We start from the raw sequence: 13,020 nt of genomic DNA on the forward strand, positions 1-13,020 counted from the left end.
GGGTTTTATAATACATCTGGAAAAAATCAGGGCAACTGTGAGGTACCTTTGACAAGCTGCTGGCTTCCTGTCCTCGTCGAAGGAAGGAAGGAATTATCAAGGAAAAGCGCCAAGCCATTACGACTATATAGCACTGGGAAGGGGTTAGGATAAGGATTTGGGATGGGACGGGGGAAAGGAATGGTGCCCCAACCACTTGGTCGGTCGGGGATTGAACGCCGATCTGTATGAAGCGAGACCGTCGCTCTACCGTCTAGTCCAAGTGGTTGCCCTTCAGGTAAATATCCTCCAGAAAGTATATGGTGTATGGTGTCTATTAATCTTGTTTAAATTACCAATCATGCTGTCAATGTAATCAATCAGAGCTTTAATATACCAATGTGCTTTAATACTCTTATTAATCTCTCTCATCTCATTTTTTTCCTGCAATGTATTTGTTATCATTTTATTAATTCTGATAGAATTTACCTACTTAAAATTATCTGTTAGATTAAGGACCTGCCCGAAACGCTGCGCGTACTAGTGGCTTTACAAGAGAGTAAATACTGTACTGTGCTATGTATTCTCACAAACCCAATGTACCTTCTTGTATAAACGGGGTGAGAATAGCTTGAGCTACCTCATCCCTTTGTGTGTATTTTACATCAATAAACTTATTTCAATTTCTTGCATAAATATAAATAAATAAATAAAAAATAGTCAAAACTCCCGCGGGAGTAGTTCCGGTGCGGGCCGCCAGGGGGTGAGGGCGTTGACGTCAGAGGTAAACAAACGTGCGGAACATCTTTGAGCGATGACACTTGTTCTTCTTGGTTCCCCTCTCACGCAGCCACAGTATGTAGCCAGGTGTCACCCAGGGCACCTCCCCGCCCTCGGGGGCCTCACCCACCATGCCTTGTTTAACGCTACAACGTTATAATGTGTGAGCGTTGTCATTCGCCGGATAGTGCAAGTCGAGAATTTTTTTAATTAGGTTTTTCACACAACGAAAAATTGGTATATCTGTGCTTGGTGTAATTACCAGAGTGTAGATACAAGATGAGAGCTATGCTCGTGGTGTCTCGTCTTCCCAGTACTCTTTGTTCTATAATGCTTTGAAACTACTGACGGTTTTGGCCTCCAACTTGACTTGTTCTAACCGTCTACCAATGCAAAATTGAACTTACTAATGTCTTTTCAGCAAGTTTATTTCTTTAGCTTGAACCTGTGTCCTCTGGTTCTTGAAGTTGAACTTTTTCAAAAATTCTTCTTTGTCAATTTTGTCAATTCCTGTTACTATTTTGTACGTAGTGGTCATGTCACTTTTGTCTTCTTGGGAATATTTAACTAACCCCGCTTCTAACCCCTCCCCATAGCTCTTGTGTATTGGAAGCCATTTAGTTGCATGTCTTTTTTTACCTTTATAATTTAATGATGTGCTTCTTGAGATATGGGCACCATACAACTGCTGCATATTCCAACTTTGGTCTCACAAAGGTCATGAGCAATTTCTTTAATATTTTGCCATCCATGTATTTAAAAGTGATTCAAGAGTTGAAAGCTGTAGCATATGCTCATCGCAAATGTTCTTTGTGATCTTCTCGTGACAGTTTTTTTTTTTTATCCGGAACTTCCCCCAGAACTCTCTTCCTTTATTAGAATTCTTTAAAGCTTTTTTGCATAATTTGTAGGTTGTGTGTGTCCTCTTTTTCTTGTATTCCACAATCCATAATGTGGCATTTATTCGCATTTTCATTTGCCAAGTGTTGCTCCACATACTGTAGTTATTTTCTATACTATAGACTGAATGCATGGAAGAACAACATGTACTCTTTCATGTTTCCTAATTGGTTCTGTAAATGTTGACTGCTGTATATGCAATCTGCTCTCCCTTTCATATCACTTGGGCTGGATGGTAGAGCGACTGTCTCGCTTCCTGGAAGTCGGCGTTCAATCCCTGACTGTCCAATTGGTTGGGCATCATTCCTCCCTCCTTCCCCCTGTCCCATTCCAAATCCTTATCCTGACCCGTTGATACAAAATCATACTGAGATATGGAAACCAACATCGTCTGCAGCATTCCCTCAAGTGATGATTTTTAATTTCTTCTCCGTAAGTGTTCAACATCTCTTGCTGGGGCCTCCTCCATATCCATCAAAAACAACGTTGCATTTTCCATATTGTTCCAAGGTGTAAGCAACATATTGCTCGCATGCTGTTCTGTAGGTTGCTGGAAGTAACCATACAACTCTGTGTAAAAGGTGTCAGCCATCAATTACGTTGCTTTGAGGACACCAGACAAATCACTTGATAGAAATGTATCCAGAAGATGAACAAGAGTTGATTTCGTACCCTTCTGGTTTGACTTACCATCAAAGAGTGATGGTAGATGTGAAGCAGTTCATACAATAAACTCTGCCAACTCTTTGTCACTTCACACAGTGCATATCATTCATGGAAAAAACTGGTTTGAGTTAATCGCAATGTCTCTCATTATTCACACTGTATGGCAGCTACATCTAATCACCACAGCACTTGGCTCAGATAAACAAACACATAATTTTCACCATTTTTATGTATCGAGTTCAAAGCTTTGCAGCGCACCCACCCCCCAGTTTCATTTTTTTTTTTTTTTTTTTTGGTACTTTCTCCAAAGTACTCATGAAAGACCACAAAATAGTTTGGAGTCAGATGGACTTCAGCTCCTGATACCCCATCTTCATCATCAAATGATAAATGTAGCAATTACCATGACCAATGTACAATATGTACAGATCTTTACTCTGTGTGTGTACATTATATATTATATATTTATTCGTTTCGTATTTATTTGTATTTATTCGGTATTCGTTTTGGTTTTGCTTACACATTTTTTACTTTCATGTGAAAAGTAATATAAAATCACATTTTTGTTTTATATAAATGTAATATAAAACACATAAGGAGCCAGTTGTGCTCCTTATGTGTAGTGGAAGCGTATTGAACAGTCTCTGGTCTCTGATGTTGATAGAGTTCTCTCTGAGTACCTATTGCACATTTGCTTTTCAACAGTATGCTTAAATTATCATATATTTACTTTATCACTGATAAGATATAGCTAGGTAAATGAATTTTTATTACAGAAACAATCAAGCACTTTGATATGAAATGCATTTAGCTTATAAAGTATTTAAGATGCAAAATACTTGTAAAGCAAGTACAGTATACCTTAAAGTTTTATTATGGTCATATTTTTGTAAATCTTATGTTCATGAAACAATGTTATGTGAAATTTGCAGGAGTTGATAATGGGTGTAAAGGAGAGTGGGAGAGTGTGTCTCCTGTCATACCAGCATCTTCCTATGCTTTAGTGATGGTGTGTTTACATCCCTGTGTCCCCCATGGACCTCTCACCAGACTTCAGGTGAATGGAATCTCTGATTGCTTATATTTTATGTAACCTACTAATTTATTGTTTTATATCCTATTCCATATGTGTAAAACTGTATTTTGTTTTTAGGTATCGCCCATGAAGATACATTATAGTTTTCATTAGTTTATTGATCTTAAAAATTTACAATGTCCTTCCAGTATTTGGATAACTTTGCTGTTGTTTATGAAAGTTTTTAAAACTCAAGTATGGTGTTGGAAAAAGATCTTTATTGTTATTAGGCCATGTAGATACTTAATGGTAGATAATAAAGATGTTTTAAAAATCATCAGATGAAGGGACAGGGGACCATGTTTAATATCTTAATGATGAGGAAACATAACTGTTTAGGAATTTCTACACAAGTATCCCATTGTCATGGAATAATCCTCTTAATCTGGGATGCTCATGCACAGGTGTATCCAAGCCTTAAGTGTACCAAATTCCCAGAATGACACTGATCTACTTGGAACCAGGACTAGAATCTGGCCCTCTCCACAAAGTGAGGGGGGGGGGGGAACGTACAGAGAGGTTGACCCAAAATCGAGAAAAATCTTCCAGAAAAATAGATGAAGGAAAACAAACTACTACCCAAAGATACACTACAAAAAGAGGGTTATCAGAATTCTCAAGCACTTACTATATACTGTACTGTACCCATAGAGTGTTATCTTTATGCCTGAATCTGCCTCTAATGTTTTTAGCAAAATCTTTTACATTCAGTTTACAATATTCCATTTCATTTTTGTGTCCTCTCTCTATCTTATTGGTTCACACCGATTCAGTGAGATAGAAAACCTCCAATGACCTGGAGGTTCATACCGAAACCTCCAGGTCTCGAGGCAATTTAAAGTCCCGCTAACTGGTTCTTTCAATGATTCCGCTAAAGTTGCCATCCCATCCCAGGCTGATATTGCAGCAGCCTGTCCCTTATTGCAAACATTTTCTGGCTTAGCTTTTGCAGTTGTTTCTTTTTTCAAGTTTCAGTGACTTGACTGAACACCTGTTATATTTTTACTGATAACAAAATGGTCCATTCTTTTTTTTTTTTTAAGGATTGACGTTTTTTTGTTGAGCTGTGATCTCCAATCTTCTCTCACCTGATAGAGCCTGATTCTAGTCATGGCTCCCATTAGGTCAGTGTTGGTCTTAGAGACCTGGGGAAATTCTTAAGGCTTGGCTTGAGCAGTGCATCAGCTCCATGGAGCTACTGATGGCTGACCAGAAAAAATCATTTCTTTACATTCAATGCTTGATTTCTACTATAAATATCAAAGATTATATAATGTAGAGTATGGAGAGTACATCTCATTGTTTGCCTTACATATGCATATAGAGCTGCAGGAAATGATTTTTATATTTCTTACAACATTGAAATAAGAAATGTTTAAGACAAAGTAATTCTGTAGGCCAAGAGCATTCTCTTTCTTATGAAAAGTAATAATTTTCCTGTTTTGTAAGCTTGTTTGTATATATTTTAGTGTGAGTAATCATCAGCTGGCAAGAAGTGGGAGTCATACCCGTAGTCTGTCGGTCTCAGACTTGTCCCTTGCTTCATTCCTCCCCGAGACTGTCAATGATGCTATTGTTAATGGCACCTATGACAGAAATCTCAATAAGGAAACAGCTGTCAACAGAAACCATGCTGGGTAAGTTACTTATGAATGCTGTGCTGTCATGTATAGATGAGTTGTGCAGTATCTACATTGAATTAATGTTGTGATCCAGATATTATACATATACTGTAATGTTATTCTTCTGGTAGAAAATACTAACTATATATATGTAGACTAGTTGAATGTTTTGTTTATAAAAACTCCTAGTTGTGCTTGTGCGGGTTGAGCTTGAGCTTCTCTCATACTGTTCTATGTGAGAGAAGACTAGTAAATGTGTATTGGATAGTGCTCACACCCCCATAAGACTCAAAAGTAAAACTACCATGGTTCATGGCTTCTGAATGTTAAACCACATATATGCAGATCGCTATTTCATAAGCTTCCTTGTCTCGGCCAGAATATCACACCACTAAGGTAAACTTAGTTGCCTATGGTAGGTATGAATTTTGCCCCATTCATTTTCACCATGAAACTTTTTTAATATTACAGCTGGAAAGAGCAGGTCTTTTCCTTACTAGAAATGTGAATTTTCACAATTTATATTATAGAGTGCATTTTTTCTCCTCAGAGGAATGGCTTAAAAATTTGTCATAGCCAAAGGGGTTAAAATATCCAAAACTTCTTTTCTCTATATTGCTCCCACGTTTTCTCCAAACTGAAGCCTCCCACCCCGTGAAAATAGGAAGCAAAATAATGATGATACTGTATACTCAAAAAGATGTTGATTAGGTCAATCATACATTTGTGACCTAGCATAATGCCAGAAAGATTCCACTATAAATGTTACTTCACTGTATGGGATTGGTTTCCTAGTGTGTCATTCTTGGCATATGTACTTTTGATGTTTGAGGTACAATTTTATCAAATTTAAATTTATGTGCAGGTGGAAATGGTTTGGACACACAAGTATGTCGACCTTTTTCTTATAATACATACATTTAGACAAAGTACAGTACATCTTGTGTATCTGGCATGTTGCTCAATAAAGGCATTGTTCATTTATGCCTTTCCTTGCCCGAAACACTGTGTGTGTGTGTGTGTGTGTGTTAGTGGCTTTAGGCATAGTATATACTAGCTCTATCTAGTAATCCAACATTCTGTGTGTAACTCATCTTGTATGTATGTACTTTTACCTGAATAAACATTTATTTATTATTTATGTATTATATTATTAATTTATTTATTTTTCCCAAGATAAAATATATCTAAACTTATTTGCAGTGCAATGGGTTGCTGGGATGAATTGCCCAGAAAATCATATAGTCTTCCGCACCGCTACAAGACCCACCTCATGGGTGGGTGGCGTGCACTGGGAAGAGATTGCTCAAATAGTCCATCCATACCACCCATCTCCCCCTCAGAATTTAAACAACAGTTCACGCTTATGAGACAGTGGTTCAACAGCTTTACAGATGAGCAGAAGAACCGTGTTTTAGCAGAATTGCTGGTAAGTATTTGTTAATAACGTTAAAAGAAATATAGTAATTAGGTTCCCAGAAGAGGTAACTTATTCTATAGTTTAAATTTTTGTTTATTACTTTGTGATACCCGACTGTGCCCGAGTCTCTTCCCCCTCTTCTCTCTCTTACCCCTCATGTATTGCATTATTTCTTTATTACATTCAAGCAATTAATTTTTAGGAACACATTGGTCCAAGCCAGCTGCATCTCCTCTCGGTTGCCATTGGAGGTCGGCTGCACCACGGATGTCCGCCCAATTGTCAAGACCCTATTGGTTGGCTCCCACCTGGTCTTGCTCTCACTATATTTTCCTATCTTGACCCAGTTTCCTTGGCTCAAGCATCACAAGTGTGCAAGTAAGAATTTTGTATTTCCACAAATGTTCGTCTTTTGTTCATGTTTATTTGTATTGATTTAGGAGCCCAGAGTCAGGCTGGGGGAGAGGAGCCCAGAGTCAAGCACAACATTACAATCTTTAAATAGTCTCAATAATTGGTCAGCAACATAAGTGTTTTCTGCTTTCTAGTATGGCTAGTTAAAGTAATGCTGTATATCAGCTCTTAAAAACATTTTTGGACAACTCCCTCGGTAACATTCCTGAGTTTATTCACTAGCTGCTTGAACATTCACTAGATGCAAGGACAGACTAGCCAACACCAAGTTTTTGTTACTCATTGTCTTCCAAGGACAAAGGCCAGAGCAATCTTTTCCTTGCTAATCTATGATACAGGAAGCACATGAAGATCAGTGATCAATCCAATACTAAGGCAGAACACCTTACAAGCAAATGAAAGAAGTCCGTAAGATACCTGAACACCCCTCTGTTTAGAAAGTCATTTTGTTTCACTCAATTCTCAATTTTTTTAAGGCAACCAAAACTTTCAGACTTTCTGGGATTAGTTTCTTATCCTTTGCATTTTTTAGGCCAGATCAGTAAGAGGAAAGGTAAGTGTTGAGTTAGAGACTGCTATATGATGTTTAAGGCTGTTTCATGAAAACTTTGTATTGTAATATACTATTGTATGAAAGCTGGGATAACTCTAATGATTGCTGAATATTTAATTTTGGATGCTTTAGACACTACAAACAAAGAAACCTAATTTTTAGAACCTGACATAATTTGGCCTTTCGTATAACAATAAAACATGTTTTTCAGAGCCTGGTATAATTTGGCCTCGCGAGACTGTTTATGGCGGAATCTCTCGTTTCATCGTGAATGGCAACTTTCCCTTTCTTCTCACAATAAGCAGTTAACACGTTGCCTACATAAGGATGGTTCAGTAGACTGGAAACAGGTAATTTATCCAAGTTTTACTGTAAACTTAAGCATGGTATTTTTAGGGATTGTCCCTTGCTTCATTCTCCAAAATGAACTCATTTTGGAGAAAACATTAATTATAAGCAATTTGGTTAGGTATGTGTATGGCAGTTCATGTGAATTGGACTTTCTTCCAATATACAGTACTATATGCTATGACATGACATTGGCCTTATGATTATGTAGGCACATGACATGGTACTAAAATGTTATCTTACTTTTTGTTGCCATATTCACAGGATTACAAGTTCATACATCAGAGCACTGAACTTATTTAATGTGGGTGGAAATATCTTGCAAGTAAAATATAGTGCAATTTAGTTATGTAATTGATCATAAAGCCTTTCAAATACGTTTGTAGAGTATACAGTACTGTATGATCAGTTATCTGAAGCCCACTCAACTGAATATTTGGGTTATCTGGCCAAAATTGTGTCCAGATAATTTTCTGGCAAAACTTCATATCTGGACAGAAATCTGGATAACTGAAGATTAGGTTACATAAATTGTCAAGAACTACACATTTCATGATCTACAGTATCAAACAAGAACACACTACAACAAGTTGCCGTTTGTTTTAAATTAAATTTTATATGCTGTATACTGTACTGTATAGTGTTTGTGGAAATTCAAATATTGTTGGTTGTGGTACGAAAAATTTTAAATACGGTCATTTTTGGTCTTTCTCGATAAGAATTCTCATCCGGTGAGGAGTCCTTCCTATATAGTGTGGATAAGTGAGCTTAGACAGCATTGTCACAGTTCATATTGTTTGGTTGTGCTCTTATGAAAAGGTAGAACACTAGGTAAATACAGAAGCTGCAATGATAAGATATCAATTTTTTTTTTTTTTCAAACTTTTCTTGGGTATTTTATGTTCATAGTTGGTAAGTTTCAATCTATTACTTTCTTTGTATTAATGCAGGTATTTGTAGAGCGTTATCGACTCCATCGTAATTGGATGGGAGCGCACTGCCATGTGCGAACATTTGAAGGTCACACAGAGGGTGTTTCTTGTGTGCAGTTTGATGATCATCGAATAGTTTCTGGTTCTCATGATAACACCATAAAGGTAAGACTTGAATATTTTATATAATAAATTATATTTAAAGACTACGTACTGTTATTCTGAAGTTTTGTCAAAATAAACAATGCTTATCAAATTCATCGTTACATTGAATCTACCTTTGCATTTTTATGTGTTTGAGTATTATAACCAGTATAATGTTGATATTTTTCCTGTAGGTGTGGAACATGCGGACTAATTCGCGATGGTCAGTGCAGACATTAGTGGGTCACTCGGGCATGGTCCGCTGTCTTCACTTGGCCGGTAATCGACTTGTTAGTGGCTCGGCTGATGCTACAATAAAGGTACACTATAGTTATATATTTTTTAGTCTATATGCCTGTAATATACTAGTGTCTTTATCACACTATCTTTTAACATATTTAAATTTACACAAGTCACTACACGCATCTGTGCATGATTACTTGCACCCTGGACTGAAATGATTTGGCAAAGCCAGGCAATCTCCCTGGCTTTGCAGGTGATTGCCATGTTTTTGAGTATTATGTTCTTAATTAAATTTTGTAGCTTTAATAGGCCATGTAGTATTAACACTTTCTGAGGATGAGGACTCCTCGCGGCATCCTGTTTCGCCTACCCGCTCCCGCATAGTGGACATAAAGTTATGTCCTCTTTTAAAATATTTGTATAAAATTCAATTTTTATCCGATTTACTTTGGGTTTGTTTCAAACTGCGCGCCATGAGGCTCTCTTTCTCACCAATAGGCTGCATGGTACAATAAGTTCATGAAAGGTTCACAAACATAACAAAAGTAAAAACATTTAGTGTGCGTTTGACTTTCACTGATATGTTCCAGCGTTGTTTTATATTTGGCGCTATTCTATCTTACGCTTTGTTGATCTTTTTTTACCTACGGGCTCATAGAACATTCTATTGTGAACACATTGACACAAAAATGAATGACGTACATAGAATAATAATGTCATGAGAGTGAAATAAGTATAAACTTTCAAAGCGCCGTGCGTCGTCCCGTCACCGATACCGGGTAACAATTTCACCACTTCCCACACTCTTGCGGGCGGGCCGCAATCATTATTCTACGCTTATATTCATATCACCGTGTTGGGAATTTCATTGCGAGTCCATTGATACCAAAATTAACGCTGTAGGACAAGTGTGGAGGTGATAACAATCCCAAGAGTAAAAACATTTTGTTGCTGTTGGGCGCTCACGGCGAGTCATCTTCGTAGTTATTTATTTGGTGCTGGTATCCCTATACGTTTAGTGACTTTTTTACTGATGTTCTTCTAGAGAATTTTATTGCGAACACGTTGGTACCAAAATGAAATACGTAGCTCAAGAACTAAGGTCAGGAGAGTAAAAAGAGTATACACATTTTTGTTTTTACGCTTACGCGGCAAAACGCCGGGAGCACATACGGTTGTTTTTTTTACATTCGCCGGGAGGCTGAAAGTGTTAAGTAGGGGGGGGATTTTAAAAACTTAATGTATTTACAAAATATTGAGGTGAATTCAACTCCTTTGTAGCACTATATTATCATGATGGGGAGAGATTGTGTGCTTTGATGACCTTTGTTTTGCTAGCTGTAAATAGGAACTTGGGAATTCCACAACTGTTATGGATTGTATCTTGAGGAACGTTGGTCTAGGGGGACCTTAATAATCCTAACAGGCTTCCTGTCACCACCTATGGGAAACCATATTTTCTGTGGACAAGTGTCACATTTAAAATTCTTTAATAACTTTATCCTTCTTTTCCAATATTACTATGGGCAAATTCCTCTCAGCATCCACACTACAGAAGGAAATGATGATAATTATAGAAATCTAGGCCCATGATATGACTGGTACTGGTGAGGATGACTTGTCCTAGTAAGTTGGTGTTAGATTGCCCTCATACTATTGAGTGTGGAAGGTTGAGAGTATAGATACCACTTAATAGTCTGGACTCTTATAAATGTGATGCTTCCATCATTTGTGAGCAAGTGCCACCCACTCTAGGAAAATAAGAAACTGGGTTGATAGAAATCTATAATAGCAAAGTAAATATTATGTTATATTGGCATTGGTATTATATAAAATAATATTTTGTATAATTTTAATTATATGGATAGGTTCTCATTTCATAACATTAACTAATAAATATTTAAATTAAATTGTATTATCCATTAATGATTCTCAGGTTTGGGATGTAGAAGAAACCAGTCAATGGTCATCAATTAACTGCAAGGTCACAATGATTGGGCACTCTTCAACTGTCCGGTGTCTTCAGGTAACTTGCCCGTGGGTCCTGTTGTCCCTTCACTTGTTAATTTATAGTATTACCAAGTACTGTAATTAGCCATATTTTATATGGTTTTGTTGTTCTTCGGTGTTCAAGCTAAACCAAAAGATAACAAATGTTAATTCAGAATTGATTAAAATCTTTATTCAGTGTTAACTAGAATCAGCTATACAGTACTTGGTTTTAGATAAGTGTTTTCATTACCAAATTTATGAGTTCTTGGGTTCCTGTGAATATCATTGATATTGTCATGATCAAATAAATCAAAGGAACTATGTATGCATTTTATGATGCAGGTAAATCCACAACCCGTCACAATTAACACACTTCAGTGGCAATGCTGTCAACACCTGCATGCACAGTGAGTTGCTTTAGTGGATTTAAAGTACCCTGTGACGGTAACGCGTTGGTGTTCGGCTGTTTAAGGCTAGGGGTATGGCCTCGTCACATAGTTATAAAAAAAAATAGAAAAACTGGAACTTCGTCTGTGGTAAGGTAAGGAGAAGACACACAAAACACAAGTAAAACTTTAACAATGAAATTTTAATTACGTTAAATAAATCAAAACATGAAAATAATGCACAAACAAATATGTATAATAAAATCAATGAATCAAAATAATAAGAATACTTAAATGACACAATGAAAGTTACGTTAAGGCAAAATAATAAGAAGTGCAACACAAAAGTTAAGTGGGAGGTGCTGGAATATTGGCTTAAAGCCACCACCTCTCTCAGTACACTCTAGAGTCTAGCTGGGAGGAGTGCTGGCTACGAAAGCACGGAACATTCTGAGGACTGATGTTGGGGCGACCCCAGACATCAGGTAGTATTGGGGGCGAGTGCAGGTGCAGCCAGACCGGCGACCAATCAGCGGAGCCGTAGCGATCAACGGGTAGTTTGGTGGTTGGAGTTCGAACAGGTGGCTGGTTGCATACGTTTCTGCTCACCCTGGCAAGCCTTGCTGGTGCTGGTGTTGTTGTCGTTGTTGGACATTTCTTCCATAGTCTTTTTATATAATTGTGAAGACGTAATTTTGGAGGGAAGAGCAGGCTCAATCTCTTGAAGGAGATTATCGTCACAACTCTCCCCCGAAGCCTGCGGTTCTGGAAGAAGTACGTCGTTATGTGGTGGAGTAATGGATGGAGTTGCTTCTACTTCATAAACTCTGGAGAGATCATGGGCTAAGATGTTGTCAGACTCTTGGTATAGCGTGTCTCCAGGTTGAATTTCTGCAGTTAGCAAGCCCATAGTAGAAGACGTTGAGATGAGAAGTGGGCGTGCTGCAGGAGGTGTAGGGTGGTGTGGTCCGTATTGATGGTGGACCGAGCACTTTTCAGGTGTGGAGTGAAGTGCTGAAGCTTCAGGATGAGGAAGAGTAGCTCCTTGCCAATTGTTCCGTCGTTCCTTGTAGCAGTAGTCGCTGACAGGTGTATTCTTCTCGCCTCGTTGCTGCATCACGACACCACCATCGTCGGTACCATTGGCGTCGACATGGAGGATGTAGGGCTTATCTGACGAGGTGAGAGTGGAATTAGAAGAGGGCATAGGAGCACGAGTATTATCCTGAAAGCATTTGGGAAGATCATTAAGGATTTTGGAATTAGAAAGCGCCGACTCCTTGTCAGTGCTTTCGGGAGGAGAAGCTGGGAAGGTCTCACTGTGGATGTAGGGTTCTGTGAATGTGGAATAATTAGTCAAGACAGTGGGAGGAGTACCATTATATTGCTTCAGGAGGTTGACGTGGCACAGCTGGGTCTTCCGCCGCCTATCAGGAGTCTCTATCACATAATTATTATTATTCCTGCACTCTTTGACGCAGTAGGGTCCTGAAAATCTGTTTTGTAAAGGTGAACCTGGGATAGGGAAATAAGCAAGGACGAAGTCTCCCGGCTTGAATTTTCTTA

At 38.0% G+C, this 13,020-nt stretch overlaps 1 protein-coding gene across 4 annotated transcripts in view; it reads left to right on the forward strand.

Moving 5' to 3' along the window:
• The first annotated feature begins 757 nt into the window (after nt 1–757).
• The window catches only part of LOC123747434 (F-box/WD repeat-containing protein 7), a 34,844-nt gene continuing 22,581 nt past the window's right edge, over nt 758–13,020 (forward strand). Inside the window, exons 1-9 of one of the 4 annotated variants that reach the window (XM_045729660.2) lie at nt 758–834; nt 3,258–3,382; nt 4,870–5,037; nt 6,226–6,451; nt 6,645–6,820; nt 7,621–7,759; nt 8,708–8,854; nt 9,028–9,153; nt 11,013–11,102. In XM_045729660.2, the coding sequence (XP_045585616.1) occupies nt 3,360–3,382; nt 4,870–5,037; nt 6,226–6,451; nt 6,645–6,820; nt 7,621–7,759; nt 8,708–8,854; nt 9,028–9,153; nt 11,013–11,102 (1,095 nt within the window). In that variant the 5' untranslated portion in view covers nt 758–834; nt 3,258–3,359. Of the gene's footprint in view, nt 923–945; nt 2,092–3,257; nt 3,383–4,869; nt 5,038–6,225; nt 6,452–6,644; nt 6,821–7,620; nt 7,760–8,707; nt 8,855–9,027; nt 9,154–11,012; nt 11,103–13,020 lie in introns of those variants that run through there. The other 3 variants (XM_045729661.2, XM_069320008.1, XM_045729659.2) reach the window with 3 other exon arrangements.

The sequence above is a fragment of the Procambarus clarkii genome, chromosome 94 (assembly GCF_040958095.1).
Source record: "Procambarus clarkii isolate CNS0578487 chromosome 94, FALCON_Pclarkii_2.0, whole genome shotgun sequence".
Classification (NCBI taxonomy): Eukaryota; Metazoa; Arthropoda; class Malacostraca; order Decapoda; family Cambaridae; genus Procambarus; species Procambarus clarkii.